This window comes from Antechinus flavipes, chromosome 3 (genome assembly GCF_016432865.1).
Source record: "Antechinus flavipes isolate AdamAnt ecotype Samford, QLD, Australia chromosome 3, AdamAnt_v2, whole genome shotgun sequence".
Taxonomy (NCBI): Eukaryota; Metazoa; Chordata; class Mammalia; order Dasyuromorphia; family Dasyuridae; genus Antechinus; species Antechinus flavipes.
In genome coordinates this window covers 253,963,097-253,982,853 of record NC_067400.1, presented here as the reverse complement: position 1 = coordinate 253,982,853, position 19,757 = coordinate 253,963,097, and the positions used below count along the sequence as shown (strand labels likewise).

Sequence of the window (19,757 nt, the reverse complement as noted above, 5' to 3'; positions counted from 1 at the left end):
CTGTCAATACCCACTAAGAATAACAAAAAGATATTTTTTTATCTTTATCAAAAGCAGAAAAAAACGAAGAGGTGTGATCACTGTTCAAGGTGTTATGATATGAAGATAATTAACAGGAAAATGTGGAACTTTCAACTCTTAGTTTAGTTTTGTTCCACTTCTAAGGGAATTGAGCTTGAGAAAGACTAGAATAGAAATAGCAAGTAAGGAAATGAACATCAAGATAAATAGAGAGATAGTAAGAAAACCTCTCTCAATAAATTCAAGCTTCCAATATTATACAAACTACCTCCTAGGGAAACAGAAGACCTAACATATGTGATTGATGAGTCACTATAACTAACTTTAAAAAATCATAGAAAGTGGAAATAATTGTCCCAAGCCTGGAGAACAAGTGTCCCAGTTTTCATTAAAGGAAGTTGATGGAATCTGCTTACAGTAGAATGGTTTAATTATTAAAAGAATGGTTTGTGAATATTTGGAAAGAGGATTGATGTTTAGTATAATCAGTATGGCTTATACAAAGAGGAACTGCCTGAGTAACCTTAATTCCTTTTTTGACAGGATTCCAAGACTAATAGATAAAAGTTAAAGGCTTGGTATATCTAGATTTTAGCCCAGTATTTGACAGTCTCTTATACTGATATGGATTAGTTTATGGGATTCAAAACTGGTTGAATCATTAGTCTTCTAATAGTCATTAATTTTTTTGTGTTTTCTTGATGGAAGATCTCAACTACGTCCCAAGAATCTGCTCATGGTTCTGTTTTATTTAATTATTTTGTCAATCAATCCATTGAAAAGCAGTTATTATTATGTTCCAGATACAGTACTAAGCATTGGGGATTCAAAGACATAAATGAAAGTCTCAAAGAGCTTATATCCTAATGGAAGAGGCAAATGTACATCTACAAGTATAAGTGGAATGTATATAAAATTAATATAACGTAGATTTGGGAGGGAGTGTACTGACTGCTGGAAGGAATGGGGAAAGATTCTTATAGAAAGTATCCCTTGAAGTTTTGAAGAAAAGTAAGGATTCCAAAAGGCAGAAGTGGGGAACAAGCACATTCCTGCCTAAAAGACAGACATCTCTGGGCCTTGGGTGTCATGGTTACAGAAGGTCAAGCAGGCCAGTGTGACTGGACCGTGGAATGTGAGAAGGGAGTTTAGTTGTCAAACAGAGGAGTTTATATTAGATCCATGAGTCATCCAGTGACAGGATCAAGGCATGAAAGACTATTGAAATTTATTCATAGGAAAGCAATGATGAGAGGACTAGGGATCATGCCTTACAAGAAACGTAATGATGTTTAGCCTGGAGAAGAGAAAAGTTAGAGGGATCATGTTTGGATTAATATGGAAATGTGTTTAAAGTGATTGTACATGTATAACATATCAAATTGCTTGCTCTCTTGGAAAGGGGTAAGTAAGGGAGGGAGAAAAAAACTTTGGAACTTAAAATCTTACAAAAATAATCATTGGAAACTATTTTTACATGTAGTTGGGGAAAATAAATACTTTTGAAATTTTTGAAAAAAGGAAAAACATATTTGATCTTTTTGAGTATTTGAAGAATCTGTAGAAGAGATATTAGTCTTGTTCTTGGTCACAAAGAGCAGAACTGAGAGAAATGAGAATAACAGGTTGTAGCTGCAGAAAAGAATTTTTCAGCCTAATATAAACAAAAACTTCAGAATAATTATACTTAGCTAAAAGTTGCATGAAAACCCTTCATTTTAGATTTTCAGGTTAATGCTGAATGAGTTCTTGTTAGCCTTTATTAAGTCCTTGGGTGGGGAGGTAAACTAGATGGCCTCTAGCATTTTCCCTAGCTTTAATATTCTATAATATTGTAAATCAGGTTAAATAATTTAGTTCAAAAGAATCCATTGTGGGGCTTGTATTATTGATATTTTAGATATGCTTGCCTGTTCACTACTTACTGGCCAGTTCTCTGTGGTATGACAAAGTTACAACTACTATATCAAAAGAGTTAATTTTCTTCTATTATGGCTACATGTAAGTTTATTGGTTTCCAGAGTTCTTCATTTATAGTGGATGAGTCTATAATATTATAGAATAAACAGGAATTTATCATTCTTAACATTTTATTAAGAAAAAGAGTCTAACAGAGATATGATCCAAAGAGCATCAGGGAAAGGAAATCACATAATCTCAAGTTTGGGTAGTACTATTGAGGGCATAAGCAACCTAGAAAAATAACGTTAAAAATAGTGCCAAACAACAACAATATTATATGATGATTAATTCTGATGGACAGGAGATGATTCAGATCAGTTCCAATAGTCTTGTGATCAAAAGAGCCATCTACACCCAATGAGAAGACTGTGAGAACTGAGTGTGGTTCACAACATAGCATTCTCACTCTTTTTGTTGTTGTTTGCTTGCATTTTATTTTTACCTTTTTTTTTCTGGTTTGAATTGATTTGTCTTGTACAGCAGGATAATTGTATAAATTAAATATATTGAATTTAACATATTTCTACCATGTTTAACATACATTGGACTACTTGTCATCTAGGGGAGGGGGGATAGCAGAAGGGAGAAAAAACTGGAACATAAGGTTTTACAAGGGCTAATGTTGCAGAATTATCCATGCATATGTTTTGAAAAATAAAAAACTTTAATAAAAAAGAAAGAAAATAAAAATAGTGCCAAAGAAAGAAAGAAAGCATTTTGGTTTTATCAGCAGGATTAATCAGTATTGCTTTGTTTGGCCATTACGTTTTTATTGAATTCTAATTCTGTGATATTTGTGAGGCTCTTGGTCACTTATTATATATAATAAAAGCTTCTTCAAGCTTGAGAGATGTGAGCTAAATAGTAGTACCTGAGGTCAATTTGGAACCTGATGAATGACTGTACCCATAGAATAGTCATTAAAAACTCAATAGAATTTGGAGAGAATTCATGAGTGCAATGCTTCAGGGTTTTTTTTTGGGGCCTGCACTTTTTAAAATTTAATTTAATTTTTTTTTAGCATCTTTATCAATGTCTTGAATGAAGGCACAAAGAGCATCCTTTTCAGATCTCTAGGTAATCCACAGCAAGGAAGAATAGCTAATACATTAGATTACAGTCAAGGTACAAAAATCTTGCCCAATTAAAACAATGGGCTTTTTTATCAAATAAGATGAAATTTAATAAAGAGTAATACAAATCACCACCTCTGAATTTAAAAAAATAGTTTCACAAATACAAACAGAGAAGCGTGGTAAAGTATCAGTTTGTCTACAAACTATTTGAGGGCTTTAATGGATTGGCTGCAAGCTCAGTACGCATCAACAGTGATAAAGAATAGTGTTATCCTATACTACAAAAGATCATGATCAGAGTGAAGGAGATGTACTCATACCCAGATCACATCTGCAGAATATTGTATTTTATTGTGCACATCACATTTTAGGAAGGATCCCCAGAGAGAAGCAATTAAAATACTCAAAGAGCTGGATACCATGACTTGAGTATCAATTAAAAAAACCTGTGGATTATAGTTGTCTTCAAAATTTTGGAGAGCATTTATGAAGACAGAGCTAGCACCCTGGATGCCTTAGAATCAGCCAAAGTCAGGATAAGCAAAAGTTCTTGGTCTTTATTCTTGGTCTTTAGGGGTAGAAGTGAAGGGGATGGACGCAGGATCTCCACGACCTCCCTTCTCCTCGTCCATCGCCAAAGTGACCCCAGCTTGTCTTACTTCACTCCCTAATCCCTCCTACAGTTATCTGTATACACCAAAAGATCAAGCCAGCACAGAATAGTGGGAAGAGCCATTTTCCAGGCATATGCTAATACAGTATTGTCCAATCAGTAATTAGCCTTAAGTGCTCAGTTGTCTGATTCCAGTGCATCAACTCAAAGTTTCAGCCCTTTACAAGTATTCATGATAGATTAGCTTTATTCTGACTAACCTCAGTTTCAGAAACAAATTTCAGCTTTACTTAGTACCAATTTTCTAACAAAAGTATACAGAAGGATGGGGCTACTCCAAAGGTGACTATGACCATGACTAGAGTTTTTCAGTTAAAGACTGACAGACCATTTGTTAAAATTTTGGACAGACATAGTAAAAGGATTTTATTTTAGATATGCATATATATATATACATATATATATATATATAGATAGATATATAGATATATATAGATATATATATATTCCTTGAGATCTCTTCTAATACTGAAATTCTCTCATTCTTGAGAATCTCATATAAAACTCATTAGAAGATGAAATTTCTCATGGGGTGGAGAAAAGTAGTGATGTGTTTGGATAGGAGATAAATATATGTTTACAGTATCGTGAAAAGACTGCTTTGGATTTTATAGTTTCAAGTAATGAAATTATAAACAGGATTGTGTGAACTTTGTTTTATAATATCTCAAAATATTCACTCAGTCATTAACCATCAATGATTTTTATTTTATTTTGTTTTTTTGAAGCAAAATTTCACAAAATTTTCCATGATAGTTCTGAAATTAATTAAGATACTCCCAAAACTTCATAATAGGCTGTTTGCATTTTAATGCTAAGTATGGGTCTGCACATGCCTGGAATATTTCAGATGAAGCAACAAGGCCTTAACTTATTTCCATTCTCTTTTGTTTCTCATGAAGCATGATTAAGTTCAACCAAAGTTCAAGTTTCTGTAATTTCTCAAATTTTTTTTTGAAAATAGCTTCAAAATTTTAGATTCCCCTTCCTTAGGGAAGTCTGCCAACAAACCTTTATTAATATGGATTATTGTAATGGGTAATTGTTAGGTAGTATGAAAATTTTTTAAAAGAGGAAATTATAATGAAGTGAAAAGTCAGAACTAGAGCCTTCAAAAGGAAAGCAATCCTGTGAATTAAAAAAAGAGATTTTCCTCACTAAAAATTTCCAACTTAGATTTGTTCTACATTTGAAAGTATATTTCCAAAGCAATTGTGTATGGGAGATTCAAGTACTAAATGGCAAGGAGTCTCCTGTTTCTCCTAGAACACTTGGAGAAATCTTCTTGCTGAGTGGTCATATCAGTCATTGCTAATTCCAAACATGTTTTTCAGAGCAGGCTGTTTTCGTAAAGCAATGCCTTTGACATATATTGGCTTTGTGATCCTGGGCAAGTCCCATAACTTTTTAATGCACTAGGAAGCTCTTAAGATTATAGGTTGTACCATTCTGGAGAGCAATTTGGAACTATGCTCAAAAAGTTATCAAACTGTGCATACCCTTTGACCCAGCAGTGTTTCTATTGGGCTTATACCCCAAAGAGATATTAAAGAAGGGAAAGGGACCTGTATGTGCACATACAATGCAAAAAATGTTTGTGGCAGCCCTGTTTGTAGTGGCTAGAAGCTGGAAACTGAGTGGGTGCCCATCAATTGGAGAATGGCTGAATAAATTGTGGCATAATATGGAATATTATTGTTCTGTAAGAAATGACCAGCAGGATGAATACAGAGAGGACTGGCGATACTTACATGAACTGATGCTAACTGAAACGAGCAGAACCAGAAGATCATTATATACTCCAACAACAAGACTATACGATGATTAATTCTGATGGACATGGCTCTCTTCAAAAATGAGATGATTCAAACCAGTTCCAATTGTTCAGTGATGAAGAGAGTCATCTACATCCAGAGAGAGGACTGTGGGAACTGAGCATGGAACACAACATAGCATTTTCATTCTTTTTGCTGTTGTTTGCTTGCATTTTACTTTGCTTTTCTTTTTTTTTCTTGTGCAGCACAATAATTACATAAATATGTATACATATATTGGATTTAACATATATTTCTACCATGTTTAGCATATATTGGACTACTTGCCATCCAGGGGAGGGCATGGGGGAAGAGGGAGGGAATTGGAACATAGTTTTGCAAAGGCTAATGTTGAAGAATTGTCCACACATATGTTTTGAAAAATAAAAAGTTTTCAAGAAAAAAAAAGATTATAGGTTGTACCAAGAGAAAATTGTCTATAATAACTATGATATTCTATGAACATCAACTGTAAATAATTTATCTATTCTTAGCAATACAATAATCTAAGACATTTCTGAAGGACTTATAATAAAAAATGCTATCCATCTCCTGAGAACTGATGGGGGTCTGAATACAGACGAAAGCATACTATTTCTTTATTTTCTGGTGGGGTTTTTTTGGTCTGTTTTCTTTAAATGACTAACATGGGAATGTGTTTTACATAACTGCATATGTATAAGCTATATCAAATTGTTTGCCTTCTCAGTGAGGGGTAAGGGGAAGGATGGAGAGAATTTGGAACTCAATTTTTTTAAAATGAGTAATAATATTTTCATGGGGAAAATAATATATTAAATAAATAAAAAATACAAGAAAAACAGGACTATTGGTTATATTATAACTTATTGAGTATAGGAAGCAGTTTTATTAGCTTTAAAGGTCCAGTTGTTAAGGTCTCTATATTTATAGGATTTCTTAAAAGTTAAACTCTATGTCATCATTTCTCCCCTCCCAGAATATATTGCCATGTACACTTATGAGAGTTCTGAACAAGGCGATTTAACCTTTCAGCAAGGGGATGTGATTTTGGTTACGAAGAAAGATGGTGATTGGTGGACAGGAACGGTAGCTGATAAATGTGGAGTCTTCCCTTCGAACTATGTGAGGCTTAAAGACTCAGAGGTAAATCTTAATTAACTTTAGATACTTTCCATTCCTTCTGTGTTGTCACTTTTAGAATTTGAAAGTATACTCAATTACATGAAATATTTTTCAAGAATGTTACAAAGTTTTAGAGCAAGAAAATGAAGCTAGAGTTACATTATTGTATTTTATATATGTATGTATGTATGTATGTATATCACTGATTCCTTGATTCCCTTAAAGGTTTTAGTAATAAAGAAAAATACAGTCTGAATTAGGCAAGTCACTTATCCCTATTTGCGTCAGTTTGTTTTCTGTAAAATGAGCTGAAGAAGGCAATGGCAGACTACTCCAGTGTGGTTATCAAGAAAACCCCAAATGGGGTCATGAATATAACTGAAATAATTCGGCAACAACTATGATACACACAAAGGTGATAGTCATTTTTGTTCATGATTTGGAGTACATGAAGATAAATTGTTAATAACACCTAATATGTCCTGTACAAGGTAATACATATGGATGTTTTAATCTTCCTGATGATTTTTTAAATGTCTTAGCAATATTTATCTATCATTACTTTGGCAATGTAGATTAGTGGTGTTAAATTCAAATAGAAACTAGGGGCTATCACTCCATTAAATCATACCCTGTGGACAAAGATTGACTTAGAAAATCACATATCAAGATTATCTATGTTTGATTGTATTTTTATTCATTTTAAGTGTTGCTTATTTACATTTTAATCTGGTTCACAATCCTTGGGAATATTGTAGGTTGCATATTTGATATCTTTACTGTACATCATTCACACCTGTTTAAAGATTGTTCAAACTAAATATTTAAATAAAAAAAGACAAATAAGAGAGAAATTGAAAACTGAAAGAAAATAGAAATAAATAAAATTGCTTAAATCTGTCAAGTTGTGGAAGGTTTCTCAAAATCACAATAGGGAGATGTAAAATATTGACTCTATATACATTTGACCAAGTCCATACATCTTCCTTAGTAATCTACTAAATTGTCTTAAATACTGTTCTGGTTGTTTGTTTGTTTGTTTTTTAAAATAAAAAATAACTTTTTCAGGAAGTACAAATTTAATTTTTAAGGTAATCTGTTGCACGTGAACAAAATACACAGCATTTTCTTTTTCACTGGCCATTTCCATCATACATCCCATTACAGTTATTTAACCTTGCCCTCTCTCCTCCTGCTTCCTCAACCAATGGGCAGGAAGGAAGAGGCCTTTAGACACATTTGGAAAGCTGCAGCCGTCAGTGACTCAACTGTTGGAATACATGGGAGAGCTGCTGGAATACATGAGAGCCTCCTGACTGTGGCTGCTGGAGATCCAACCAGAATGGATGTCCTCTTGTGAAAGGCAGTTGCTGTTCTCTGACCTCTCTGACTGAGAGGCCCTTGTGTTGTCTGACCTCTCTCCTCTTCCCTCTACTTTCAATTTATCTCATTCCCAGTCCACAACACCTGTGTCAGCAAAGGCTGCCCTGCAACTCCTTCAGATGTTATGATCCACAGCCGTGGAGACTCTCAGAGAATTGACCTGTAACACTCTATGTAGTTGGAAAAGACCATCTTGATCTTCCCTGAGCCCATAATGTGTTTCAAAACAATCCAAGGAAAGGATCTACATGTATTTCTATATCTATACCTCTGTAGCATTTATTTAAAAAAAAAGTCTGTACATTACTGTGACAACTCTCTTCTGACATTTAAGTGTAGAAACTATTTAATAGCAATATTGTGATAATAATCAAATAAACATTATTAAGCACCTATTATATGCCAGATTACTCCCCCAACAATTCCAAAGGATTCATGACAATTGCAATCCACCTCCAGAGAAAGAACTGCTGAACTCTGAGTGCAGATTAAAGCTTTTTTTTCCACTTTATTTTTCTTGATTTTTTATTCTTCTTATTATTACTATAACTTGTAGAAATATATTTTGCATGAAAATATAAAGGGCATCGTATTTCTTGCCTGTTCAGTGGGGGAAATTTCAATGCCTTTCAGAGAAGGGAAAGAATTTGGAACTGAAAATAAAAAATTCTAAAAAGTAGGTTTTATTGTACACTCCAGAAGTATCAAGGGAGATATCTCTTCTTCAGGCAGAGAAGTTAGATTCAGTAAAAATCACATAAATGCTATTTCAATGAAAAAACATTAGAAACTTAAACCTTGCCCTCTCTCCTCCTGCTTTCTCAACCAATGGGCAGGAAGGAAGAGGCCTTTAGACACATATGGAAAGCTGCAGCCATCAGTGACTCTACTGTTGGAATACACGGGAGAGCCGCTGGAATACATGAGAACTTCCTGACTGTGACTGCTAGAGATCCAACCCAGAATGGATGTCCTCTTGTGAAAGGCAGTTGCTGTTCTCTGACCTCTCTGACTGAGAGGCCCTTGTGTTGTCTGACCTCTCTCCTTTTCCCTCTACCTTCAATTTTATCTCATTCCCAGTCCGCAACATTTCTTAAAGTTAATGGTGTATAATGGCAAAATCTAGTACTTACTACAAGTTTAAAAAGCAAAATTGGTACAGTGTTACCTTGTGCCCTTGCTCTTCTTCCAGGTTGAGATAAAGACAGTGTGCAGTATATAGTCTATTGCAACTTCTCCGAGACATTCTTTAGATCCTGATAGTATGTATTATATATAATAATAATTAATATATTAATAACCATTATTTAAAATAATTTATTTGCACCATGATATAACATGAATATGACATGATATTCTCTGAATAAAATGAATATTCTGTACTGTCTTGTCGCACTCATGTTCCTAATTAAAGTTCTTCATTTTCTTTCCATTAGAGGTCACCTCTTAACTTTATTTCTACAGTGATTGTCTGTTGGTATTTTTATTGAATGTGCTTGTTTGCTGTGGTTTTTAACTTAATGGATTCCACCTTGGTTAGAAATCTTTATTCTATTTCACTCTTTCTTTGAGCTAATGTGATCCTTTTCTTGACTAGTTGTAATTTTGCCCCTTGGTGTTTAAGTACTTTGTTATATATAAAATCAGTATATTGATGTGCATATAAATTGATTGTTAGCAAAATGTTAAGGAAAACAGGAAAGTTTCAGATTCAAGGGACTTAATAAATGTTTACTGAAATGATTAATTTCAGTCATTCAAAATAATGGACACAAAATACTGAGAAAACAAGAAGTTTCAATGCTTATCAAAAAGATAGATACTTAATTTTTTTTTCTTTCTCCCTTCTAATTTAATTTTATTGAAGAATTTCTGAATTATACTTTTTTTTCCCCATTTTAAATTGATTTTGAGATGTAGCTTCAAGGATAACTCAAAAGAGGTTAATTTGTATTAGTGAGCTCTTATCTTCCTCTAGTCCATAGCTAGGCACAGAATAGAAAAGAAATTGAACACTAAATTTTTTTTTCTCACTTTGTGGGCATAGACTAGTGTTAAACATAAAAATAAACATAGTGTTTCCTTGTCTTACAACAATTTACATAAAACTGTAGCAGGATTGTTGTAAAATAATCATGTTTTAAAAGATAATTTATTCACAGCTTGGTCTCTAGAGCCAAGGCTTCTTCTCTTACTATATATTTAATAATTTGATTCCTATCATAACTTCATGGAGTTACAAAACTTATGCATTATCTTCTCTGGGACACTATGTTATAAAATCTGTCAGAAATAAATTATCCTTTGGGGGGGGGGGTGCTGTTGTTATTTATTTATTTATTTTAAGCATTGGTAGAATGAGTTTCCTTACTCTTACAACGAAATTATTGGTTTGGTCTATCTTCTCTTACCTCTTGTGAAAAAAAATATTGGAGGGAGGATGATACTTATATGAGAGTTTATGTAAAGTTTATTTTTTCTTCTGTTTAGGCCCCTGGGACTACTGGGAAAGCAGGGAGTTTAGGAAAGAAACCTGGTAAGTTATAAGTCCTAGTATTTTGAAATACTTTAAGTAAGTGATAATTGATTCCAGTCATTTTAATTAAATTTAAACATTTAGAACAAGAACATATGAAATTTTTCCTCATACATTTCCTTATTTCCAGGAATATATAAGAATTATTAATATAGTTAAGAAAGATTGATGTTGTGCCATGAGTACCTCATGAAAAGAAAAATGTAAAATGGCAGTAGTAGGTAGTAGTAAAAAAAATGTGATAGTAAGGAATTCTATGACTTTAGGATGATGAAAAAGGTTTTATGGGGCTACCAGATTGCTAGTACTTGGCAGTTGCACAATAACACATATTTTTTGGGAGGTTGTTGCCAGTCTGATTATGCTCATCCAACAGTTAATACAAACAACAGAAGAGAATAGCAGAGCACAATTATCATAAAGATGGATATAAGCAAGGACAGATTCATTTCATAGGCATAGGGTAATTTCTCTCACATCTATTGTAGGTGCAAAATTATAGTAATTTCTCTGTCTTCACGTGGTTTTTAGTTGGTGTGAATCATACTTTTAGAAGTAAAAATATCACAAATAATGCTTGAGAAAGAACAAGTATACCATTGACATAATGGAATTTTTATAACACCTTTATCTTACCTGACATATTTCGATGTTCCATTGAATGACTTTTGTAAGATAGCTTATTTGTTAGTGGGAGAAAGAGTATTTTCTCTTGAGTTCTACAGTTCTTACACAGCAAGAAAAAATAGATAATAAATCGCCATGAGTTTTCACTTTAACTCCAGAAATTTGACCTGGGGCATTGAGAGCAGCAAATAAGCTTTATCTCAAAGTTCAGCACTGCTGAGAATAATTGAATGATTCTAGAGTGTCTTAAGTGCTTTTATATTTGATGCCTACATGAGTTTAAGCTTTCATTGAAACCCTCCTTGGGTTAGTGAGCTGGGTGTAGCTTGTCTGTATCTTGAGAAAACAGAGAGAAGCAAAGTTGGTGGCAGATTGCTTCCTGCATGTGCCAGCTTCATTTAAGAAAGAGAACATTGGAAGCTAAATAGGTCACCACTTTGGATTTTGTCCATTCTGAAAAATTCTTCTAATCTAGAGGCTTTCACCGGTTTTCCTGATGAGAGCTTTGAGACCCATTATTACTCACTTTCTAAGCACCAACCAGAATCATCTTGCTTTATTCAGTTTAATATCAGCATTTCTATGGGGGCAGCTTAACCCATAAATGTAAAATGGGAAATGATGGAAGGTGTGATAATTCCTACTTGCTTTGAATAGGGAAGGAACAAATTCCATCATGGGCCAGGGATTTAGTCCAAAAGTAGGGATAGGGAAATAGACAAGTTTGTTCTGTAGTGTTTCTGGAGGCTCAGAGAATGATTATAGATGTGCCAGTGTTCACTGAAAGGAAAATTTTGGTTTTTTATTCTCTAAACCTGCAATGCCAATAAGACTTGTTTTCAGAACTGTTCTGTAATACTTTTGGAATTTTTCCTTTGAGATTTTAACATTCAGGAGAATTATGGAGCTATTTCCCTTTTGAATATATGTAATAAATTGATAGTGCACATAAAATATCTTTTCTAACTTTTGGGTTCTCCCCATCAAAAGCCCTTGAAATCAGAAGACTATTTTATACCTTCACAGATTCCAAATTGATTAGTGGAAAAATGTTTTCCCTGAAAAAAGGATCATAATGGTAGTAGCAAGGGCTACAGAAAATTTAGATTTTAAAATCAGATTTTAGAAATTGACTGTAAGAAAAATATAATTTCCCTTTCTTCCTAGATTAAAAGAATTAAAAACTGTCCATATGTCTTTTTTATTTGAATTGTACAAAATCATAGAATCCCAGAATTACAGAAGACCTTAGAAAGTGAGGTGAATCATCTACCTAAACAACACTTTAGGGGGTAATGAACAAGGAAGTTTTCTGATTGTTTTGATATTAAATCAACCTAATAAATGAGTTTTTAATGCTATGGACAAGCCACAGATGGTGCTAGATTTGCTCCACTGAGTCACTCATTTTTTAATTTTTTTATTTTCAGAAATTGCCCAAGTTATTGCATCTTATACTGCTACTGGCCCTGAACAACTTACCCTGGCACCTGGACAACTAATTTTGATTCGAAAAAAGAATCCAGGAGGATGGTGGGAAGGAGAACTTCAAGTTAGTTCCTATATAATCTGTATAAAATACCATGTTTCAATTCTAACAATTAAATGCCAAAAAGAGAACACTTAAGTGGATGAATTCTTTGAAATAGCTATACATTTTAAAGATGGAAATTTTTAGCTCCAGAATTAGAAACTATCTTTCTCTTCATTCAGCGTCAAATTACCCTGTACTTTAAACAGTTTGTAGATTTCTTTCCTTCCAATCTAAAAAGATTCAGGATGGACCCAGGCAGAAAAATGAAGTCAGCAAAATTTGTCTCTGGAGGCCTACTCCTATGCATTTCCTTCCTCCTCTTTATGGGAGGGTGGACCGATTCCTAGATTTGGAATCAGAACACTTTGGATAAAATAGCCTTGGCTAAGTAAAGTTAGATTAGTCACTTAATCTTTCATTTTAACCTGTTTTTTTTTTTTCCTTTAAATTAGGGAAAGTACTTCTTCACATTTAACTTTGAAATGACATGATGATAATGAAATAAATTTAATACAAAAATGAAACAAATGAAATATGAAAAAAAATAATGTACAAGAAGCATTTTATAAATCTTAAAGCACATAAAAAGTATTAACTCCTATTTTGATTATGTTATTATTGCTACAACTTCTTTCCTCTCATGCTTCTGCTAAGATAGCCTGTTTTGCTTTAAAAATATATATATACAATTTCCATCCCTTTTTTTCCAATATGTCACTCCTCAAAACAAAAAGATAAATTTAGTGCAACATATATTTATGCAGTAACTATATGAGCCACTATCACCCAGAACATCTCAGGATGATTCCTGATTACTGGAGAACTGGTGCAGCTTGTCATTATATGCCACTGGGAATGTAATATGGAGCTCTGCATGATTCAAAACGGTCCTTATAGAAAGATCTTTTTTATACTCCAAAAGAAGGCTGAGTGGAAAAATACTTATAGTAAACTCATGACCCTGCCTGGGGATTTTGTTTCATTTTGTGATATTGAGTATGGCCTGTGAAATGTCCCTGGGAAAAGTAAGTGTTTTCTGTTCGTTTTATTTCTGAGGGGAGGTAGGAGCTAAGGGAAGCTGATATCTAGGAAACAGAAATAAGCAAAAAGCAAAACTTAAGAGGTATCTTCTCCATCAGTTAGCAACATTATCTTTAACATGCATGTGCCAGGGCATGTGCTCAGTGCTCAGGAGATAAAGACAAAAATGAACAGTCCCAGCTCCCTGAGTAGGGAGATAATGTGTACATACATAAATCTTTATAAAATATGAACAAGCTAAAATTTTATTTGGGGACAGTGGGATGGTACCTGCTCCTGGGGTAATTAGGAATGGTTTAACTTATAAATAATACTGAAAAAAAAGCCTTATCTTTAAGAGTATATAAACCTTCATTTTCTGTTGATGGCATTCAGGATTCAACTGAAATAATTCACTTATTGTGACCCTACTGTCTAAGTCAAAAATAGTCCGTCGTTGCAATTATGCCTTTGGTAGCTGATCCTAGTGGTATTAATAATTGGGACTTCATTGCTGAGAGTTGAGTAATCCCAATGGAACTAGGATAATACATCCAAAGTATTATCTCTAGCCTGAAGGGTTCTGGGAGAAAATTCTATTAGTAAAGAAAACAAGAAGGGAAGAGAGGGAAAAGAAAGACAATTATAGGACTTTTGGTGGGGGGGGGTACTCAAAATTTTAAGAATTTTTAGTTATTGTTAGGGATACATATTCTGTCCTCAAGGGTGTATCAGGGTTTAATACCTGGCTAAAAACACTTTTAAGTTTAATCGACATTATTAACATTTTCTCCATCACTTTCTTTTAAGTCTAGACAATCAACAAAATAATAAACCAAAACCTGATTTGTAGCGTTTACCAATTTCCGAGGTGTAAATGCTCATACTGAAATTTTTACATCTGAGTCAGTTCCAGCTGGCTTCAGCACACCTCTGCCTGTCCTCTTCTTCTTGCTACCAAGGATTCCTATGGTATGGATGTTTTAGAAATATTCTTTTCTTCTAGATTACCTTTTCTAGTTTCAGTCTGGACTTGTAAACTTTTTACTTTCTGTAAACAAATTAGATAAATACCCAAAATACTTCTTACTGTATCCCAATAGATTATTGGGAAAAAAGTGAAAAATGGGCTATTTTATGATGCCATTGATTTGCATTCTGCTAGGTTTGGGCCTATAAGTTATAAATTAACTTTGCATTGTCTTGTTGGCCTTAGTTTATTTTAATCCTGAGTAAAGTTTGTTTTCAAAATTGTCAGAAAAGTCCTGAAACTACCACATTTGTGAATATGGTTCTCCAGTCTTTCTCCTTTGCTCCTCTTATGTGTATTCAGTATTTAGACATGTTATAAAGAACCGTTATTATGGCTTCACTATGCCTTTCATCAACATTTCAGCAAGTAGATTGTTCACATTTTTCCCTCATTGATGAGATATTGATGCCCTAGCATCTTTACCTTATCACTAATAATTTCTAATGTAAACTTGATCTTCTAGTTTAGTTTGGCTACTTAAAAGGTATCTAATTTAGTTTGTGATTCCCCAGATCAAAAAAGAATCACAAATAGAAAGAAATGACTCTAATCCCAGAAGGTTCTATCCTTCATAGGAAATCCCACAGTTTATGTATATACATGACAGTCATATCGAATTATGTGCATAAATATTATGCAGTGATTAATTTTCATGTCATTACGTCAATATTAGCAAGTATCCAGTTAATTTGCAGTTGTATTAGGAGACAATTCACCCTTTGAATCTATTAAGCTTTTGTTGCCTCTTTCAAGCTTTTATTTCTTTTTCTTTCCTCCTGAATATTTACTCTTATATCTCATTTATAATTCAATATTCCACATAATCATTATAATGCAATAGCAAACAAAAGATTAGTTTGACAAATTATCATAAAGAAATAAAATAAGTAAGAGTCAGTGTGGCAGAGAGAGCCAATCTGGGAATCAGGAAGTCCTGAATTCAAATGAAGGCTCCAGACAAGTCATTTATTCTCTCAGAGTCCCAGGCAACTTTTGAAGTAATAAAAGCAGAATAGATATGTGCTTTTATTGATTAATCAGGTTCTTTACTAGAACTTCATTACATCAAGGAAATCATAGGTCAGGTTTTTTAAAATGCATTATAGAATGTGCTAATCTAAAAGCAGATAGAACAACCTAAATCAGAACTTAAATCAATAAATGGGATGTTCTAAGAATCCACACTCATGAAGTAATAGCATATGTAAAACTTTTGCTGTATAAGTTATTAAAAAAAAACCAACTATTAGTTAATTCGCATTCATATTTCTACAACATAAATCATAAAATCCAGTTTACAATGCAAGCATTTGTTCTGAATTTAAAATTACCATTTTCAGTTTTTGTTTTTGTTTTTTTTTTTTTTTGGCTGAAGCCAATTATTCTAAGTATTCTCTATTTTATAAGTCTTGTGCCAGACTCCTATTTCTGGTCAAACTAGATTACAATGCTTCTAGTCTTGTAACCTCCAGTGAAACCCAAGGCTGAATCTCACTTCTACTTCCCAAGAGTGATAGAACTTCCTCTTTTTTATTTAAACAAAATTTTTTTTTAGAACTTCCTCTTTAAAACGATCTGTGAATGAATAAATCAGTTTGGAATGAGTAAGTACATGGTTGCCTCATGCAAACAGAAAACTACCTCTACAATCTGTCCATGTGAGTCATTGGGAACCATAGTATTTGTCCAAGAAGAAACTATCCCATTTATTAAAAAAAGTTACCTCTCCCCCTTCCTTCCTGCTTCTCAAAACACACCCTGATTCATTTAAGTATTATAGTCATATTGAGTGAAGATAGGTAGAAAAGGGGCAGGAATCTTCATCCTTTTATTCATACTGCTAAGGGAAATCTGTATGTTGCCTAATATCCAAAGACACCTTATAACCATCTAGTCTTTCTGACTAAATTAGCAGCTCCAGGTATATAGGTACAATGTCATTTATCTCTTTTCATTGAACACAATACCTAGTATAGTATTTGGCACATATGAGATGCTCAAGAAATATGTGAGGAATTGAATTTCAAGAAAGAAGGGGCAACATTGGAAAAATATGAATGTAATCAATGCAAATTTTTAGGCCTAAAGAATTTTAAATTGAGTTTAGAAGACTAAATTAGGTATGTCTAAATGTACTACTGGAGTATAGCATTTTTATGCAAGGGATGGGGTTCCCCAGTTAATCTCAGTTAATTGTAGACCTGGGAAATTCATAATGTAATCAGGAAGTATTAGTGAGTTAACTATGAAATTTTTTTAACATTATGGTTAAAGTGTGAATATCTCTCTTGTTGTTCAAGAGGAAAACAGTCTATTGATAGACCAGATAAACTGGCCACACCTCCAGGGGTGGACCCCTGGATGAATTTCAGTAGTTTGAATTGGAGAGTACCAAGGCATTTGCAAGCAGGAGCCACTTGTGCAGAAGATGCTTATGGGAGGAAAGGAATTTCTCCTCTCCCTTCTCCCACTGGCCACATTGTTTTGAAGAGGAGCTATTAGATTAGAAGGATATGCTTCATTCAGGGGGGAGCAGAAGGGACATATGTTTCAGACTGTCAAAGATACAGAGAGATAGTCATCTATCTCTTTGAAGGAAGCAACTTCAAAAAGCATGATTCTTGGCAATAGAGTTGGGTGGCAGAGAGGAATCAAACCTAGGAACTTAGTGTTAAAATCCTATGAAGAATAAAAGAACTTCCAAACCTAGGTCACCAGGTCTTTTAATTTACCTTTATTTCACATATAGCCTACATATCTCACTGCCATTATACCCCAAGTTTGTGCCTTCTCTTCCAATGGATGCTGTGCATGTTTGTGGGACACTTCATCCCAGAGTTATGGGGGGGATGTTTGAAGTTTTCTGACTGATTCACAAAAAGTCAGTGTTCTGTTTCCTATTAGTGAATGCCTTTCTCAAGAGATAATTGTTTATTTGCTGACACTAAAAAAAACAATAATGGGGACTTATGAGTTATAGTATTTAGAATATAGACCCAAATATTTTCCCCTAGAAACTGAGGTGGCGTTACCTTGGATCTTGGAATTCATCCTGTGAGTACAAGTACAAATTTCAAGAATCCTAGAAGAGATGCTTTTGTACAGAGAAATTTGCAATGTGTACAATAAACATAACACATTTTTTTCTATTGGGTCTATGATTTCATTGATGTCAACAGCTTCTAGTGAGAAAATTCCCTCAGTCAAAGTCAACTAGTAATTTCTCCTAAATATACAATCTTAGAGAGCTGCCTGGAACACTGAGATATTAAATGATTTGCCCAGGACACACAGGCAGTATGTGTCCAAGGCTTTGTTCAAAATCCAATGCACCATGTTGCTTCTGCTTAGAGAATATTAAAATTATTGTTAAACTGCCTCAGGCAGCTTTTTAAGATTGTATATTCCAGAGAAAAGTAATTACTAGTCTGTATTGGTTGAGAGAATTTCCATACCTAGAGTTCTCAACATCAATGCAATCACAAATCCATTTTTTAAAAATTGAAGCATGATGTCTACATATAGCCAATCTCTCGGTACAAAAATATTTCTCTGGGATTTTCACTTGTACTCATGGGGTGGATACCAAGTGAGTAGCCAGTGAATCACTCAGTTATCTGAAACAAATAATTAAGGGACCAAAATGACAATAAGAATAAAAGTAGTGTACTATAAAGCATTTGAAAGTTTACAAGGCATTTTCCTTACAACAACCCAATAAGGTAGGTGTCATAAGTGCTATTATCTCCATTTTATATAGGTAGAAACTGAGAGTCAGATGTTAAGTGATTAGCCCAATATTTTATAGATAGTAAGAAACCAGATGATATTTCAAACCCAGGTCCTTTGATTTGAGGTTTAGCACTCTTTCCAGTAAAAATATTCACTCAACAAGCAAACTTTTATTAAGTGCTTATTATATACCTTGCACTATGCTACATAGTAGTAGGGATACAAAAAAATAAAAACAATAACTAAAAGTATAAGTTCAAATCAAAACCTCGAGGTTCCATTTTAGGCCCCCCAAATTAGCAAAGGTGTAATAGATGTTAATAATCAGTGTTGGACAATCAGTGGGAAATTAAACCCTCACTGATGGATTGTTGGTGAAACTGTGAAGTGCTTCAACCATTGTAGAAAGAAATTTGGAATTATGCTCAGAAAAAGACTAGAATGTACATATCCTTTGATTCAAAGATGCTATTGCTAGATAATATTCTAAGGGTTTTTTGGCAGCACTTTTTGAAATAGCAAAGAATTGGAAACAAAAGAGATGCTTATAAATTTGGTAATGATTAAACAAATTATGAAACATAAATGTAATGAATATATACTGAACTATAAGAAATGATGAATACAGAGAATATGATGAATACAGAGAAGCATGAAAAATCTATGAACTAATATGAAATGAAGCAAACTAAACCAGGAAAACAGTATACACAATGACTACATGTAAATGAAAAACAACAAAACTCTAAAGCTTGAATATGGTATTATCTAGTCTTAGTGCTGAAGAAGGGATGAGGAAATATTCCTTTCTGTCTTTGTCAGAGATGACCTATGGGCATGAAAAATTATATGCAATCCTAATTCATTTAATATATTGCTTAATTTTGATGAACTCTCCCTTCCTCCGCCTACCCCCTCAATCGCTCACTTACCAGATTCTTTTTTAGTCTTTGTCGCTTGGAATGGCTCTGAGTAGGAGAAGAGGGAAGAATATATTTGAAAATGGTGATATAAAATCAAAATATATATAATGTCCAAGGCAAGAGACAAATTAGTCCTTTTGATTTCTCTCCTGGTCAAACCATGTTTAGGGCATCGTGTCCATTTCTGAAAATCACATTTTAGAAGCACAGTTAACAAAACTGGAAGATAGACAAGATGGTGAGAAGATGTAAAATGCCATACAAAGATTAGTAGAAATAACTGGAGATGGTTAATCTAGAGAAGAGGAATCTTAGGATA

At 33.7% G+C, this 19,757-nt stretch overlaps 1 protein-coding gene across 3 annotated transcripts in view; it reads left to right on the top strand.

The window, feature by feature from the left end:
• ITSN1 (intersectin 1) overlaps window positions 1-19,757 on the top strand; it is a 256,471-nt gene that overhangs the window by 156,101 nt on the left and 80,613 nt on the right. For all 3 annotated transcript variants that reach the window (XM_051984917.1, XM_051984914.1, XM_051984915.1), the window contains 3 exons: window positions 6,505-6,671; window positions 10,524-10,569; window positions 12,627-12,748. In XM_051984917.1, coding sequence (XP_051840877.1) covers window positions 6,505-6,671; window positions 10,524-10,569; window positions 12,627-12,748 — 335 coding nt within the window. The remainder of the gene's footprint in view (window positions 1-6,504; window positions 6,672-10,523; window positions 10,570-12,626; window positions 12,749-19,757) is intronic.